The 16,156-nt window shown below is 43.0% G+C and overlaps 1 protein-coding gene across 1 annotated transcript in view; it reads left to right on the forward strand.

Annotated features, from left to right (window-relative positions):
• arl9 (ADP-ribosylation factor-like 9) overlaps positions 1–16,156 on the forward strand; it is a 59,269-nt gene that overhangs the window by 16,982 nt on the left and 26,131 nt on the right. The window contains exon 2 of the mRNA XM_073064020.1: positions 4,091–4,259. Coding sequence (XP_072920121.1) covers positions 4,091–4,259 — 169 coding nt within the window. The remainder of the gene's footprint in view (positions 1–4,090; positions 4,260–16,156) is intronic.

Raw genomic sequence — 16,156 nt, forward strand, 5'->3', positions numbered from 1 at the left:
CCCCATATCCCTTGACCCTGCTATCTATAAGAGCTCTATCTAACTCTCTCTTGAATGCATCCAGAGACTTGGCCTCCACTGTCTTCTGGGGCAGAGCATTCCACATATCCACCACTCTCTGGGTGAAAAAGTTTTTCTGCATCTCTGTTCTAAATGGCCTACCCCTTATTCTTAAACTGTGGCCTCTAGTTCTGGACTCACCCATCAGCAGGAACATGCTTCCTGCCTCCAGTGTGTCCAATCCCTTAATAATCTTATATGTTTCAATCTGGTCCCCTCTCATCCTTCTAAATTCCAGTGTATACAAGCCCAGTCACTCCAATCTTTCAACATATGACAGTCCCGCCATTCCGGGAATTAACCTTGTGAACCTACGCTGCACTCCCTCAATAGCAAGAATGTCCTTCCTCAAATTTGGAGACCAAAACTGCACACAATACTCCAGGTGTGGTCTCACCAGGGCCCTGTACAGCTGCAGAAGGACCTCTTTACTCCTATACTCAATTCCTCTTGTTATAAAAGCCAGCATGCCATTAGCTTTCTTCACTGCCTGCTGTACCTGCATGCTTGCTTTCATTGACTGATGTACAAGAACACCTAGATCTCGTTGTACTTCCCATTTTCCTAACTTGACTCCATTTAGATAGTAATCTGCCTTCCTGTTCTTGCCACCAAAGTGGATAACCTCACATTTATCCACATTAAACTGCATCTGCCATACATTTGCCCACTCACCCAACCTGTCCAAGTCACCCTGCATTCTCATAACATCCTCCTGACATTTCACACTGCCACCCAGCTTTGTGTCATCAGCAAATTTGCTAATGTTACTTTTAATCCCTTCATGTAAATCATTAATGTATATTGTAAACAGCTGTGGTCCCAGCACCGAACCTTGCGGTACCCCACTGGTCACAGCCTGCCATTCCGAAAGGGACCCGTTAATCACTACTCTTTGTTTCCTGTCAGCCAGCCAATTTTCAATCCATGTCAGTACTGTGCCCCCAATACCATGTGCCCTAATTTTGCCCAGTAATCTCCTATGTGGGACTTTATCAAAAGCTTTCTGGAAGTCCAGGTACACTACATCCACTGGCTCTCCCTTGTCCATTTTCATAGTTACATCCTCAAAAAACTCCAGAAGATTAGTCAAGCATGATTTTCCCTTCATAAATCCATGCTGACTCGGACTGATCCTTCTACTGCTATCCAAATGTGTCGTAATTTCCTCTTTAATAATTGACTCCAGCATCTTTCCCACCACTGACGTCAGGCTAACCGGTCTATAGTTCCTTGTTTTCTCTCTCCCTCCTTTCTTGAAAAGTGGGACAACATTTGCCACCCTCCAATCAGCAGGAACTGTTCCTGAATCTATAGAACATTGGAAATGATTACCAATGCGTCCACGATTTCTAGAGCCACCTCTTTAAGTACCCTGGGATGCAGATCATCAGGTCCCGGGGACTTATCAGCCTTCAGACTCAACAGTCTATCCAAAACCGTTTCTTGCCTAATATAAATTTCCTTCAGTTCATCCTTTACCCTAGTTCCTTTGGCCACTATTACATCTGGGAGATTGTTTGTGTCTTCCCTAGTGAAGACAGATCCAAAGTACCTGTTCAACTTGTCTGCCATTTCCTTGTTCCCCATAATAAATTCACCCGTTTCTGTCTTCAATGGCCCAATGTTGGTCTTAACTGTTTTTTTGCTATTCACATACCTAAAGAAGCTTTTACTATCCTTCTTTATATTCTTGGCTAGATTACCTTTGTACCTCATTTTTTCTTGGCGTATTGCCTTTTTTGTTATCTTCTGTTGCTCTTTAAAAGCTTCCCAGTCCTCCAGTTTCCCGCTCATCTTTGCTATGTTATGCTTCTCTTTTATTTTTATACTGCCCTTTACTTCCCTCGTCAGCCACAGCCGCCCCTTACTCCCCTTAGGATCTTTCTTCTTCTTTGGAACGAACCGATCCTGCACCTTCTGCATTATTCCCAGAAATACCTGCCATTTTTGTTCCACTGTCTTCCCTGCTAGGGTATTGTTCCATTGAACTTTGGCCAGCTCCTCCCTCATAGCTCCATAGTTCCCTTTGTTCAACTGTAATACTGACACATCCGATTTTCCCTTCTCCTTCTCAAATTGTAGGTTAAAACATATCATATTATGGTCACTACCTCCTAATGGTTCCTTTACCTCGAGGTCCCTGATCAAATCCGGTTCATTGCACAACACTAAATCTAGAATTGCCTTCTCCAGTACAAGCTGTTCTAAGAATCCATCTCGGGGGCACTCCACAAACTCCCTTTCTTAGGGTCCAGTACCATTCTGATTCTCCCAGTCTACCTGCATGTTGAAATCCCCCATGACAACTGTATCATTACCTTTGTGACATGCCAATTTTAACTCTTCATTCAACTTACACCCTACATCCAGACTGCTGTTTGGGGGCCTGTAGATAACTCCCATTAGGGTCTTTCTACCCGTAGAATTTCTCAGTTCTATCCATACTGACTCTACATCCCCAGATTCTATGTCCCCCCTCGCAAGGGACTGAATATCACTCCTCACCAACAGAGCCACCCCACCCCCTCTGCCAGTCTGTCTGTCCTTTCGATAAGATGTATATCCTTGAATATTCATTTCCCAGACCCTGTCCGCTTGAAGCCATATCTCAGTTATTCCCACAACATCGTACTTGCCAATTTCCAACTGAGCCTCAAGCTCATCTACTTTATTCCTTATACTTTGTGCATTCATATATAATACTTTTAATTCGGTACTCCCCTCTCCTTTCATATCAATTCCTATTTCACTTGGCCATACTATATGATCTCTTCTTGAGCTTTCTACTCCATTGATTCTGTTGTCCTTTTTAACTTTTCTTATTTTCACTTTCCCTTTAACTCCATCCTTGTATTTCTAGTTCATCCCCTCCCCCCCACTACTTAGTTTAAACACATCCGTGTTGCAGTGGCAAACCTGTCTGCCAGAATGCTGGTCCCCCGCCTATTAAGGTGCAACCCGTTCCTTTTGTACAATTCATTCCTACCCCAAAACAGATCCCAGTGGTCCAAGAATGTAAATCCTTGCTTCCTGCACCAGTTCCTCAGCCACACATTCAGATCCATTATCTCCCTGTTCCTGCCCTCTCCAGCACGAGGAACTGGAAGCAAACCAGAGATAACCACCCTGGAAGTCCTGCTTTTCGGCCTTCTTCCGAGTTCTCTGAAGTCCTGCTGCAGAATGTCCTTCCTCTTCTTCCCGATGTCATTTGTGCCGACATGCACTACCACTTCCGGCTGTTCACCTTCACCCTTGAGGATTCCCTGCAATCGGTCCCTGATGTCCTGGATCCTAGCACCAGGGAGGCAACACACCATCCTTAAATCTCGCCTGTTGCCGCAGAAACCCCTTTCTGTACCTCTTACTATGGAGTCCCCTACTACCATGGCTCTTCCTGATGTCTGACTCCTCGGCTCTGCTTCTGCACCAATTTTCGGCTCGCAGACCTGTCCGCCTCTCAGACTGGCAGTATCTTCTGTCCTGACAGCTTCCAAGAAGGTAAACCTGTTTACGAGAGGTGCATCCCCTGGGGTCTCCTGTACTTCAAGCATCCTTTCCTTCCTCATCGTCGCTCCCTTTCTCTCTTCTGGTATCCTCGGTGTAACGACCTCACTGTAGGTCCTGTCCAGAAAACCCTCGTTTTCGCGGATAAACCTGAAGTCATTCAGTTCCTTCTTCAGTGCTGCAACATGCTCCTTCAGAAGCTGAATCTGGATTCACTTTCCACAGCTGTAGCAGCCGGGGGCACCATCAGTGTCCCTGACCTCCCACATCATGCACGTAGCGCACTGAATCAGCTTAGCGGTCATGTCTTCACCCTCTGCAATTGTGCCTGGTGTAGTCTCCTTGCCGAAGACTCTCGTGCCAAAGACTAGCACTTTTCACACCAGACACTTCCCTCGACCAGGCCACTTCCTGGTCAAATGCGCCCTGAAACTGAGTGTAGAAATTCATCTTGTCAATTTTTATCAAGTTTTGTAAAGACCAAATTCATTTTTAAGCATTTGTCTTTTTTTTGTTCTGAAAGGATGAAGAAAATGTGAAACACATTCTTGTGGTTGGCCTTGATGGGGCAGGGAAAACAAGTGTTCTGCACAGTCTGTCTACCTGCACAATGAGGAGGAGTGATGGGCCTACCAAGATGTTCAACAGTGTGTCTGTGAAGACTGAAGATGCTGAGATTGAATTTCTAGAGAGTAAGTAGAAAGGTTAGGTAGTGTACAAAATTGTATAAGGAATTTTGATTCCATTCTGAAGTTCATGGTGTTGTACGGCACTGAAATGAGCTCCTATCTACCATGCATTTGTTCTGCATGCCACAACTTTTCAAAGGCCTGTCTAAATGCCTCTTAGAGATTGTGCCCCTCTTCACCACCTACTCTGCAAGTGTTCCTGATAGCTGTTTAAAAACATTCCTCTTATATTCCCTTTACAAATCATTTTAAACCTTTGCCCTTTTGTTTGTGATCCCTTCCCATGGAAAAACTTAGTTTCTAAAGTCATAATCGTACAACATTACAGGACAGAAAACAGGCCCCTCAGTCCATGCCAAACTTATTCTGCCTCTCCCATCTATGTACTTATTCAAATTTCTCATGTATTGAAATCAAACCTTTACCCACTGCTTCCACTGTCTCTCCCTCGGTTCCCCTTAAATATTTCACCGTTCACCCTTAACCATAAGACATAGAAGCATAATTAGGCCATTCGGCTCATCAAATTTGCTTTATAATCTTTGACACCCTGATTAACCAAGAACATATCAACCTCCACTTTAAGTATACCTAAAGATCTGGCCTCCACAGCCGAAAGTGCGATTCACTACCCTCTACTTAAAGAAATTCAATATGTACATTTAATGTCAGAGAAATGTATACAATATACATCCTGAAATTTTTGTTCTTTGCAAACGTCCACAAAAACAGAGGAGTGCCCCAAGGAATGAATACTAAACGTTAGAACCCCAAAGTCCCCCCCAGCTCCCCCCTGCCCACGCACAACCAGCAGCAAGCCAATGACACCCCATCCCCACTTGTAAAAAAACATCAGCACCCCCCACCAAACACTCAAACATGCAGCAAGTATCAATAAAGAGACAGACTTGCAGTATTCCAAAAACTACTCGTTCACCTGGTAATTTGACATACCACAGCTCTCTTTTTCCTTAATAAGGGAAAAAGAGGTGTCTCCGTTTCACAGCGAAAGGGGAGACGTAACAAACAACTCGCTGATTTCCAATGTTAAAATTCTGTTGTGTTGCTTTTATTGAGCTCTATGCCCAGAGAATCGGCCCCAGAAAGGTGCAACTCTCAGGACACACAACCCATGGGAGTTAACCCATTGCTCCCGATGTTCCGTGTTCTCTCGTGACCCTTCAGTCAGGGGTACCAGCCTAGAATCAGCACGTCTCCACAGCCACAAAAATCAAGCACCATGGAGTGCTCACCTAACAGGCCACATCCTTGGATATCGAAAAGTGCCCAGTTGTGAGGCCCTGAAAGCAGGTCCCATTCCCGCAAAGAACCAAAGTCAGTGTGTAACTCTGGGTCAGGGTCTTCAAAAGAACCTTGAAAAGGGAAAAAAAAATCAAAGATGGAAATATAGCTGTTTCCGAAGATACAAGCAAAGGAGTTGCTGTTTAGTGCCATCTTCACTTTGCTTCTCCTCCAGAAATCCCTCCTCATCTCTGTACTAAATGGACATCCCTCTATTCTGAGGCTGTGCCTTCTGGTACCAGACTCCCCCACCATAGGAAGCATCTTCTTACGTCCACTCTAGGTTCCAATGAGAACTCCATGATGGAATTTAGAAGAAATTGTGCTGTAATGTTCTGTGTTCTAAATGTGAGGTTCCTCCCTGCCACTTCAGTTACTTGCCCTGCCGTGTTTCCCAAGAGGTCTCCAATTTTGCACTCTCTCAAAGAGAATATAGAAAATAGAAATCTACAGCACATTATGGGCCTCTGGCCCACAATGTTGTGCTGACCATGTAACCTACTCTAGAAACTGCATTGAATTTCCCTACTGCATAGCCTTCTATTTTTCTAAGCTCCATGTACCTCTCTAAGAGTCTCTTAAAAGACCCTATTGTATCCGCTTCCACAACCACTGCTGGCAGTGCATTTCATGCACCCACTGCTCTCTGTGTAAAAAAACTTACCACTTACGTTTTTCCAAGCACCTTAAAACTATGCCCTCTCGTGTTAGCCATTTCAGCCCTGGAAAAAACCCTCTGGCTATCCATACGATCAATGCCCCTCATCATTTTATGCAGTTCTATTAGGTCACCTGTCATCCTCTGTCGCTCCGTGGAGAATAGGCAAAGTTCACTCAACCTATTCTCATAAGCTATGGCCTCTAATCCAGGCAACTTCCTTGTAAATCTACTCTGCACTCTCTCTATAGTATCCACATCCTTCCTGTAGTGTGGTGACCAGAACTGAACACAGTATTCCAAGTAGGGTCTGACCAAGATCTTGTACAGCTGTGGCATTACCTTGTGGCTCTTGAGCTCAATCCCATGGTTGATGAATGCCAACACACCATACACCTTCTTAACAACACTGTCAACTTGCGCAGCAGCTTTGAGTGTCCTGTGGACATGAACCCCAAGATCTCTCTGATCATCCACACTGCAATTTGTTGGAGAAGATCCTGAGAGGCAGAATTTATGAGCATTTGGAGAGACATAATCTGATAGTCAGCATGGCTTTGTCAAGGGCAGGTCGTGTCTTACGAGTCTGATTGAATTCTTTGAGGATGTAACAAAACACATTGAAAGCAGAGCAGTGGATGTAGTGTATATGGATTTCAGTAAGGCATTTGATAAGGTTCCCCATGCAAGGATCATTAAGAAAGTAAGGAGGCATAGGATGTAAGGAGATCTTGCTTTGTGGATCCAGAATTGGCTTGCCCACAGAAGGCATAGGATGGTTGTAGACGGGTCATATTCTGCATGGAGGTCGGTCACCAGTGGTGTTCCGCAGGCATGTGTTCTGGGTCCCCTCCTCTTTGTGATTTTTATAAATGACCTGAATGAGGAAGTAGAAGGGCAGATTAGTAAATTTGCTGATGACACAAAGGTTGGGAGTGTTGTGGATAGTCTGGAGGATTGTCAGTGGCTACAGTGGTACATTGTTAGGATGCCGAACTGGGCTAAGTGACTGATGGAGTTCAACCCAGATAAGTGTGAAATGGTTTATTTTGGTAGGTCAGGTTTGAAGATGGAATACAGTATTAATGGTAGGACTCTTGGCAGTGTGGAGGATCTGAGAGTTCTTGGGGTAGCTTCGGCGCAGGTTGAAAGTGTTGTTAAGAAGGCGTATGGTGTGTTGGCCTTTGTCAACCGTGGATGGGATTGAATTCAAGAGCCATGAGGTAATGTTACAGCTATACAAGACATTGGTTAGACCCCACTTGGAGTACGGTGCTCAGTTCTGGCCACCACACTACAGGAAGGATGTGGATACTGTTGGGACTTCTTAATTTCATTCGGCAGAATTCACACAGACTGTCAGGTTTAATTTTGCTGGGTATGTTATGTGTTACCTTGTACGTTATTACGTTTTGGGAGTGGGTTTTTTCTTTTATATATATATCGATTCTGGAGTAATTTTGCTCGTTTCACAATCGGGTCTGTGAACCACATTGCTCTCAAGCTTCCTGAATTCTGGCAGGAGCATGCCACCGTTTGATTCGCTGCACAACACAGAATTCTAACAATATATAAAGAATAATTAAGCATAGTTTCCTAAATCTAAGGCATGTCAAAATAATTTGTTTCTTTCTGGTTTTACACTCTACTCCCATAAACCGAACAATATTATGTATTCTGTAGTCTCCCCTTATGCCTGTTATCCCACAATTCTTGCCATAATTCCCTAATTCTTAACCCTGCCAACCCCTTAGCTTCTGATTTGCTAAGTGGAAGATCTATATACACTTTTTTCAGCTAAGTAATCAACCCACTCCTCTATTGAAAGATTTTATGTGCAAGGACCCATAAGAAGAAAACATGTAAACCATTACAAATGTTCAGGGGATATTTGTGTGGAGTTTTGCATAGGTACATTCCGGTGAGACAGGGAAGTTATGGTAGGGTACAAGAACTGTGGTGTACAAAGGCTGTAGTAAATCTAGTCAAAAAGAAAAGAAAAACTTACGAAAGGTTCAGAGAGCTAGGTAATATGAGATCTAGTAGATTATAAGGCTAACAGGAGGGAGTTTAAGAAGGAAATTATTTAGGAAAACCATAAGGGGCCATAAGAAGGCCTTGGCGGGCAGGATTAAGGAAAACCCCAAGGCATTCTACAAGTATGTGAAGAGCAAGAGGATAAGACGTGAAAGAATAGGACCTATCAAGTGTGACAGTGGGAAAGTGTGTATGGAACCAGAGGAAATGGCAGAGGTACTTAATAAATACTTCAGTATTCACTATGGAAAAGGATCTTGGTGATTACAGTGATGACTTGCACTGGACTGAAAAGCTTGAGAATGTAGATATTAAGAAAGAGGATGTGTTGGAGCTTTTGGAAAGCATCAAGTTGGATAAGTTGCCAGGACCGGATGAGATGTACCCCAGGCTACTGTGGGAGGCAAGGGAGGAGATTGCTGAGCCTCTGGTGATGATCTTTGCATCATCAATGGGGACAGGAGAGGTTCCGGAGGGTTGCAGATGTTGTTCCCTATTCAGGAAAGGGAGTAGAGATAGTCCAGGAAATTATAGACCAGTGAGTCTTACTTCAGTGGTTGGGAAGCTGATGGAGATCTTGAGAGGCAGGATTTATGAACATTTGGAGAGGTGTAATATGATTAGGAATAGTCAGCATGGCTTTGTCAAGGGCAGGTTGTGCCTTACGAACATGATTGAATTTTTTGAGGATGTGATTAAGCACAATGAAGGAAGAGCAGTAGATGTAATGTATATGGATTTCAGCAAGGCATTTGATAAGGTATCCCATGCAAGGCTTATTGAGAAAGTAAGGAGGCATGGGATCCAAGGGGACATTGCTTTGTGGATGCAGAACCCACTTGCCCACAGAAGGCAAAGAGTGGTTGTAGACAGGTCATTTTCTGCATTGAGGTTGGTCACCAGTGGAGTGCCTCAGGGATATGTTCTGGGACCCTTACTCTTCGTGATTTTTATAAATGACCTGGATGAGGAAGTGGAGGAATGGGTTAGTAAGTTTGCCGATGACACAAAGGTTGGGCATGTTGTGGATAGTGTGGAGAGCTGTCAGAGGTTAGAGTGGGATATTGATAGAACGCAAAACTGGGCTGAGAAGTGGCAGATGGAGTTCAACAGAGATAAGTGTGAAGTGGTTCATTTGGTAGGTCAAATATGATGGCAGAATATAGTATTAATAATAAGACTCTTGCCAGTTTGGAGAATCAGAGGGATCTTGGGGCCCGAGTCCATAGGATGCTCAAAGCAGCTGTGCAAGTTGACTCTGTGGTTAAGAAAGCCTACGATGTATTGGGCTTCATCAATCGTGGAATTGAATTCAGGAGCCAAGAGGTAATGTTGGAGCTATATAGGACCCAGGTCAGACCCCACTTGGAGTACTGTGCTCAGTTCTGGTCACCTCACTACAGGAAGGATGTGGAAACCATAGAAAGGGCACAGAGGAGATTTAGAAGGATGTTGCCTGGATTGGGAAGCCTGCCTTATAAAGACAAGTTGAGTAAACTCTGCCTTTTCTCCTTGGAGCGACGGAGGATGAGAGGTGACCTGATAGAGGTGTACAAGATCATGAGAGACATTGATCATGTGGATAGTCAGAGGCTTTTTCCCAGGGCTGCAATGGCTGCTACAAAAGGGCACAGGTTTAAGGTGTTGGGGAGTAGGTACAAAGGAGATGTCAGGGGTAAGTTTTTTTTTTAACGCAGAGAGTGGTGAGTGCGTGGAATGGGCTGCCAACAACAGTGGTGGAGGCGGATACAATTGGGTCTTTTAAGAGTCTTTTGGATAGATACATGGAGCTTAGAAAAATAGAGGGCAATGGGTAACCCTAGTAATTTCTAAGGTAGGGACATGTTCGGCAGAAATTTGTGGGCCGAAGGGCCTGTATTGTGCTGTAGGTTTTCTATGGTTCAATTACTGTGGATATGAAGTAATGTTTGATGGATTTCCAACAGTAAATCTGACCTACTGCTAGAATGACCTGTTTAAGACTCATCAAAACCGATAAGGAATCTGAACAAGTTTGACAAACTTACTTACTAGAGTTCTTTGAGGGCACCACTGTTCAATACAAGAAGACATGGCTTTAAGGTAAGGGGAGGAAAGTTCAAGGGGGATATTAGAGGAAGGTTTTTCACTCAGAGAGTGGTTGGTGCGTGGAATACACTGCTTGAGTCAGTGGTGGAGGCAAATACACTAGTGAAGTTTAAGAGACTACTAGACAGGTATATGGAGGAATTTAAGGTGGGGGTTTATATGAGAGGCAGGGTTTGAGGGTCAGCATAACATTGTGGGCAGAAGGGCCTGTACTATTCTATGTTCCATATAACAAGCGTAGTGGATAGAGGAGAACAGATGAACGATATTTACTTGGATTTCCAGAAGGCATTTGATAAGGTGCCACATAAAAGACTTATTCGTATGATAAGTATGCATAGAGTTGGGAGTGATATATTAGCATGGATAGAGGATTGGTTAACCAATAGAAAGCAGAGAGTTGGGATGCATGGTGTTACTCTGGCTGACAATCACTGGTGAGTGGTGTGCTGCAGGGGTTGGTGCTGGGCCCACAACTGTTCAAGATATACATTAACGATCTGGAAGAGGTATCCAAGTGTAGTGTCTCTAAGTTTGCTGATGATACTAAATTGAATGGAAAAGCAAATTGTGCAGAAAATACAGACAGTCTGCTGAGCGATTATAGATAGGTTAATTGAGTGGTCAACAGTCTGGCAGATAGAGTACAATGTTGGTAAATGTGAGGTCATCCACTTTGGAAGGAAAAATGAAAGAGCACATTATTATTTAAATGGTAAAAAAAATGTGGCATGCTGCAGCGCAGAGGGACTTGGGAGTACTTGTGCATGAATCAGAAAAGGTTGATTTGCAGGTGCAGCAGGCTATTGAGAAGCCAAATGAGATGTTGGTGTGAGGTGGTTCATCTTGCTAGGTCAAATATGATGGCAAAATTTAGTATTAATGGTAAGACTCTTGGCAGTATGGAGTATCAGAGGGATCTTGGGGTTCGAGTCCATAGAACACTCAAAGCTGCTGCGCAGGTTGACTGTGTGGTTAAGAAGGCATACTGTGAGGTTCCGGTGACGTCATCATCGAGAATGGCAGCTTAAGTCACTAGCTCCTCTGGAAAAACGCATATTAAGCCCTGTTAACCTATCAAATATAATATTTTTTGAAAAATATTTGAACTGAAAAGAGGGGCAAGAATGGGGAAAAAGAATGGAAATAAAAAAAGTGACACTGCGGCCGAGAGGAGTGCAGCGGGTGGCTCTCCTACCCGACCGCGTGCTAGCGAGGCAGACATTGGGCCTCATTCAGGCGAAGCGGTGAATATGTTCGAAATCCTGAAAGAGATAATGGAGTTTCAGAAAGAAATAAAGCAGCAGCTCAGTGATATTAAGTCAGAGCTCGCCAGTGTCAGTCAAAAAATAGCGGTGGCAGAGACTCGAATTGAGAAGGTGGAAGATCGCGTTCAAAATGTGGAACAGATACTGAGTAAGACAGTAAAAATATTACATCACCAAGAAGGTAAACTGCTTGACCTGGAGGGAAGATCACGGCGGAAAAATATCAGAATCTACAACGTTCCCGAAGGAGCGGAGGGCTCGTCTATGACGGAGTTTGTCGGAAAGTTACTGCGGGACGCGCTGGATCTTCCCTCGGCTATGAAGCTGGAAGTCGAAAGAGCCCATCGTGCGCTCGTCCCGAAACCTACCCGGTATAGAAAGCCACGCTCAATAATAATTAAATTCCTTTGGTACAGCACCAAGGCGGAGATTCTACGAAGGGCCTGGGGTAAGAAGAGAGTGTTTCTCAACGATAAATTAATATATTTCGACCAAGATTACCCCCCCCCCCCGCGGTCCTGCAGAAACGCAAAGAATACTCTGAAGTAAAGCAAATACTAAAGCAAAAAAAGATTAGATTTCAAACTCAGTACCCTGCTAAACTTCGAGTGTTTTACGACAACGGGACGCAGTTGTACCAGACAGTGGAAGAGGCGACTACAGACATGAAGGCCAGAGGGTTGCCCGTCAGCGTGACCAAAACGGGGGAAAGCCTGGCTGAGGAATTATCCCGCTTTGCTTGGGAAATAGTGCGAGAATCGAGAAAGCAGGAGACGGGAGGAGGCCGAGAGAAATATATCAGGAAGAGACCTGGAGTTTCCCAAAGACAGTCCTCACCCACTTCAGAAGAGAGCCATAAGATTTGGCTAACTTTAAAAATGTTGAGAAGCTAAACGGAAGTAAAAGTACACGGTGATACACCTATCTCAAAAAATACTTATTATAATGTGGATTTTATATTACTTAGTTGTTATTCTTTATTCGCTCACTTACTCCTTTTCCCCCACCAAAATGAGAGTATATATATATATATATATATATATATATATATGTGTGTGTGTGTGTGTGTGTGTGTGTATATATATATATATATATATATATATATATATATATAAGGAGTACTCAGGGAAATCTTTTCTGTGTAATGGATTTGTTCACTGACTTTTATGAATACTGCAATGGGGGCCCTCAACTCACAAGTAGGAGGGGTTATCCCCCACAGCTAGACATTTCCTCTAGCTCAACGCAGGGTCATCTACTAGAGACCTCAGCCTTGGAATCACACATTCGTTGCCATTTGTGTTATTATTTGTGTTTCTTGGTTCTTATTTGTTCAGGGAGCAGATCAATTAAGTTTTATTTTATTTTAATTTCAATGATACATTGACAGATAAATACAGATGGCTAAGGACAAGGTAAAATTCATTTCTTTTAATGTCAATGGGCTATTAAATCCAATCAAACGTAAAAGAATTTTATCCAATTTGGAACAATTTGATTCATACTGGGAAAAATGGTTTAACTACATAATGCCTCATAGGCCTGATTTTATTCTCACAAATCAATGAATCTTGTAAAAACAGATCACTCCCTACTTGTACATAGTTCTTTCCTTTCCTTTTGCTTGTTTTTTCTTTCCACTCTTTTCTATAAGTGTGTACCTCAGATAAATACCGTAGATGTCGGATTATAAGCCGCTACTTTTTTCCCACATTTTGAACAGCTTTGAACACTGCGGCCTTTACTACAGTGCGGCTAATGCATGGTTTTTTTTCATGCCGCCAAAAACATTTTGCCTCGTAACAGTAGACCAATAAAATTGATGAGTAGTTCACAGAGGTCCAATGAAATTGTACGATAAATCAAGCACACTTTCACAATTAAATTATTGTAAATCAGTCATTTGTACTCACCCTCATCAACATGGAAAACACTCGAAGAAAAGCATTGTGCTGCCTTTATGGCAGTTATTTAGTTTATAATATTTTCGCTTAGTAATTCATTTGTTAGTATTTTCTAGTTAAAGTTAGAAGTACTACATCCCGGGATACTATGACGTCACATCCGGTTTCGCCGCGTCTTGTGGGAAATACCGGTTTGCGATAAACGGGAAGGTGGGGGGCGAGCGGCATTAGACCCGAGCGAACGCTGCTTTTAAGTTAAAGGCGATCAATAACTTTTCCTGGTAGGCTGCAGTATATATTTTTTTACCAGTCGTTAGGAGATATTGGAATGTATACGCAACGTAATTTGTGTGTTACCGATACGTATGTATATTTAAAAGTAGCCGTGTTACAGGCACGGTTCGAAAAAAAGCATTTGCAATATGTATTTGTTTATGTTACCATATGGATTTAATTAAAAGTTAAAAAATCCTCACGTGTAATATCTTTCTGTGTAAATATCTCATATTACAACGTGGGACACCTGCGGCCTAAAATCCGGTGCGGCCTAAAATCCGGTGCGGCTTGTACAAGTACAAAATTGATTTTCTTTCTAAAATTAGAGCCAGCGGCTTTTAATCAGGTGCGCTCTGTAGTGCGAAATCTACGGTACTTTGTGGAGATTTGTGATATATATGATTATAATGATATATATGTACAGTGTCTGAAATACATCTTATGGAAATGTTTGATGATGAACTTCAATAAAAAAAATAAATTACAAAAAAAAAGGCATACTGTGTATTGGCCTTCATCAATCGTGGGGTTGTGTTCAAGGGCCAAGAGGTAATGTTGCAGCTATATAAGACCCCACTTGGAGTACTGTGCTCAGTTCTGGTCACCTCACTACAGGAAGGATGTGGAAACTATAGAGAGGGTGCAGAGGAGATTTACAAGAATGTTGCCTGGATTGGAGAGCATGTCTTATGAGAATAGGTTGAGTGTCTCCTTGGAGCAACAGAGGATGAGAGGTGACCTGATAGGGGTGTATAAGATGATGAGAGGCATTGATCGTGTGGATAGTCAAATGCTTTTTCCTAGGGCTGAAATGGTTAACTTGAGAGGGCACAGTTTTAAGTTGCTTTGAAGTAGGTACAGAGGTGATGTCAGAGTTAAGTATTTTTCCTCAGAGTGGTGTGTGTACGGAATGGGCTGCCAGCAACGGTGGTGGAGACAGATTCAATTGGGTCTTTGAAGAGACTCTTGGATAGGTACATGGAGCTTAGAAAAGTAACCTTAGGTAATTACTAAAGTAAGTATGTTCGGCACAACATTGTGGGCTGAAGAGCCTGTATTGTGCTGTAGGTTTTCTATGTTTAACAAACTTTCCTCTTTTAAATTCCTGTAAAGCTCACAAGTGCTCTCTGAGAGTTACTACTACTTTCAAACTCTCCCAATCTAAGTCCCCTCTCCTGAAAAGTTTGACCATAGATTAGTTTGGAGAATCTTGCTTGAAGAAGAATATCAAGACTGGGGAAATTTGCTGGATTAATGCAAAAATTAACTAGAAAATCAGGGTATGAACTGAAAAGCCAACCAGACAGGTGTTAGGGGAAGATATGCTGCTGCAGGCGAAGTTAGTGTGAAACTTGGTGTGTCTGATTGGTTCCAACTTCATTCTGTAGCAGGACAATGACCGCAAACACACGGCTAAACTCCGTAAAATTGTGTGTGCCAAGAGAGGTTGCAGCACATTACAATAGCTGTTTGTTTGTCTTAACATTATTTAGGGAGTTTCCTTTGTTTTTGTACTGCAAAATAACAATAGACATTAATTTGTTTAAGAAGAGTTTCATCATCTTTCCGGCTCTCGATATACCTTATTCCATTGAGTGCTGTGACTACAGAAGTGGAGGCAATACTGTAATTACGAGACAGCTACTAGCAGCCAGGGAAGCAGTCTTTGTTTGCCCAGCAGAAGCTCGATATTCTGGATGAGCTGAGACAGAGATATCAGGCTGCAGATTGAGTAAAATTGGCACAAGATGCGGAGATATAAACCACATCTCCTTCCTATCATTATGGGGAAGGTAAGATCGCTGGAAAATTAAATGGAGGAACCAGCAATACTCAAGACGACAGGAACAAAAATTGGGAATGCAATGCTATGTGTTTCACCGAGACATGGTTAAATGAGCAGTTCCAAGATTCCAATAGGTTTTCAATGCTACAAGCAGACAGAGTTCATCTACAGTGCGGTAAGAGGAAGGGAGGTGGGCTTGCTGTGCTTGTGAACAACAGAGGGTATAATCCCAGTCACATTTCTGTGAAAGAACGAATCTGTGCTCCGGACATCGGGACTCCAGGTTCAACACCACAATGTGTTCATTACAACATCGGGAGTCTTCAATCATGTTTCTCTCACCAACCCCACCCATTATCGATAAGTTTGTCAAGTGTCATACAAGAGAAAATAAAACACTGGACCTCTTCTATGCAAATATTAAAGATACATGCAGCTCCACAGATGCTACCTGGCCTGCTGAGTCCCTCCAGCATCTTGTGTGTGTTGCCTGGATTTCCAGCATCTGCAGATTTTCTTTTGTTTGTGATTGTCCATACCCCCTCCTTTCCCTGCACCTACCATCCACACCTCCACATACC

Source organism: Hemitrygon akajei, chromosome 13, assembly GCF_048418815.1.
Source record: "Hemitrygon akajei chromosome 13, sHemAka1.3, whole genome shotgun sequence".
NCBI classification, from domain to species: domain Eukaryota; kingdom Metazoa; phylum Chordata; class Chondrichthyes; order Myliobatiformes; family Dasyatidae; genus Hemitrygon; species Hemitrygon akajei.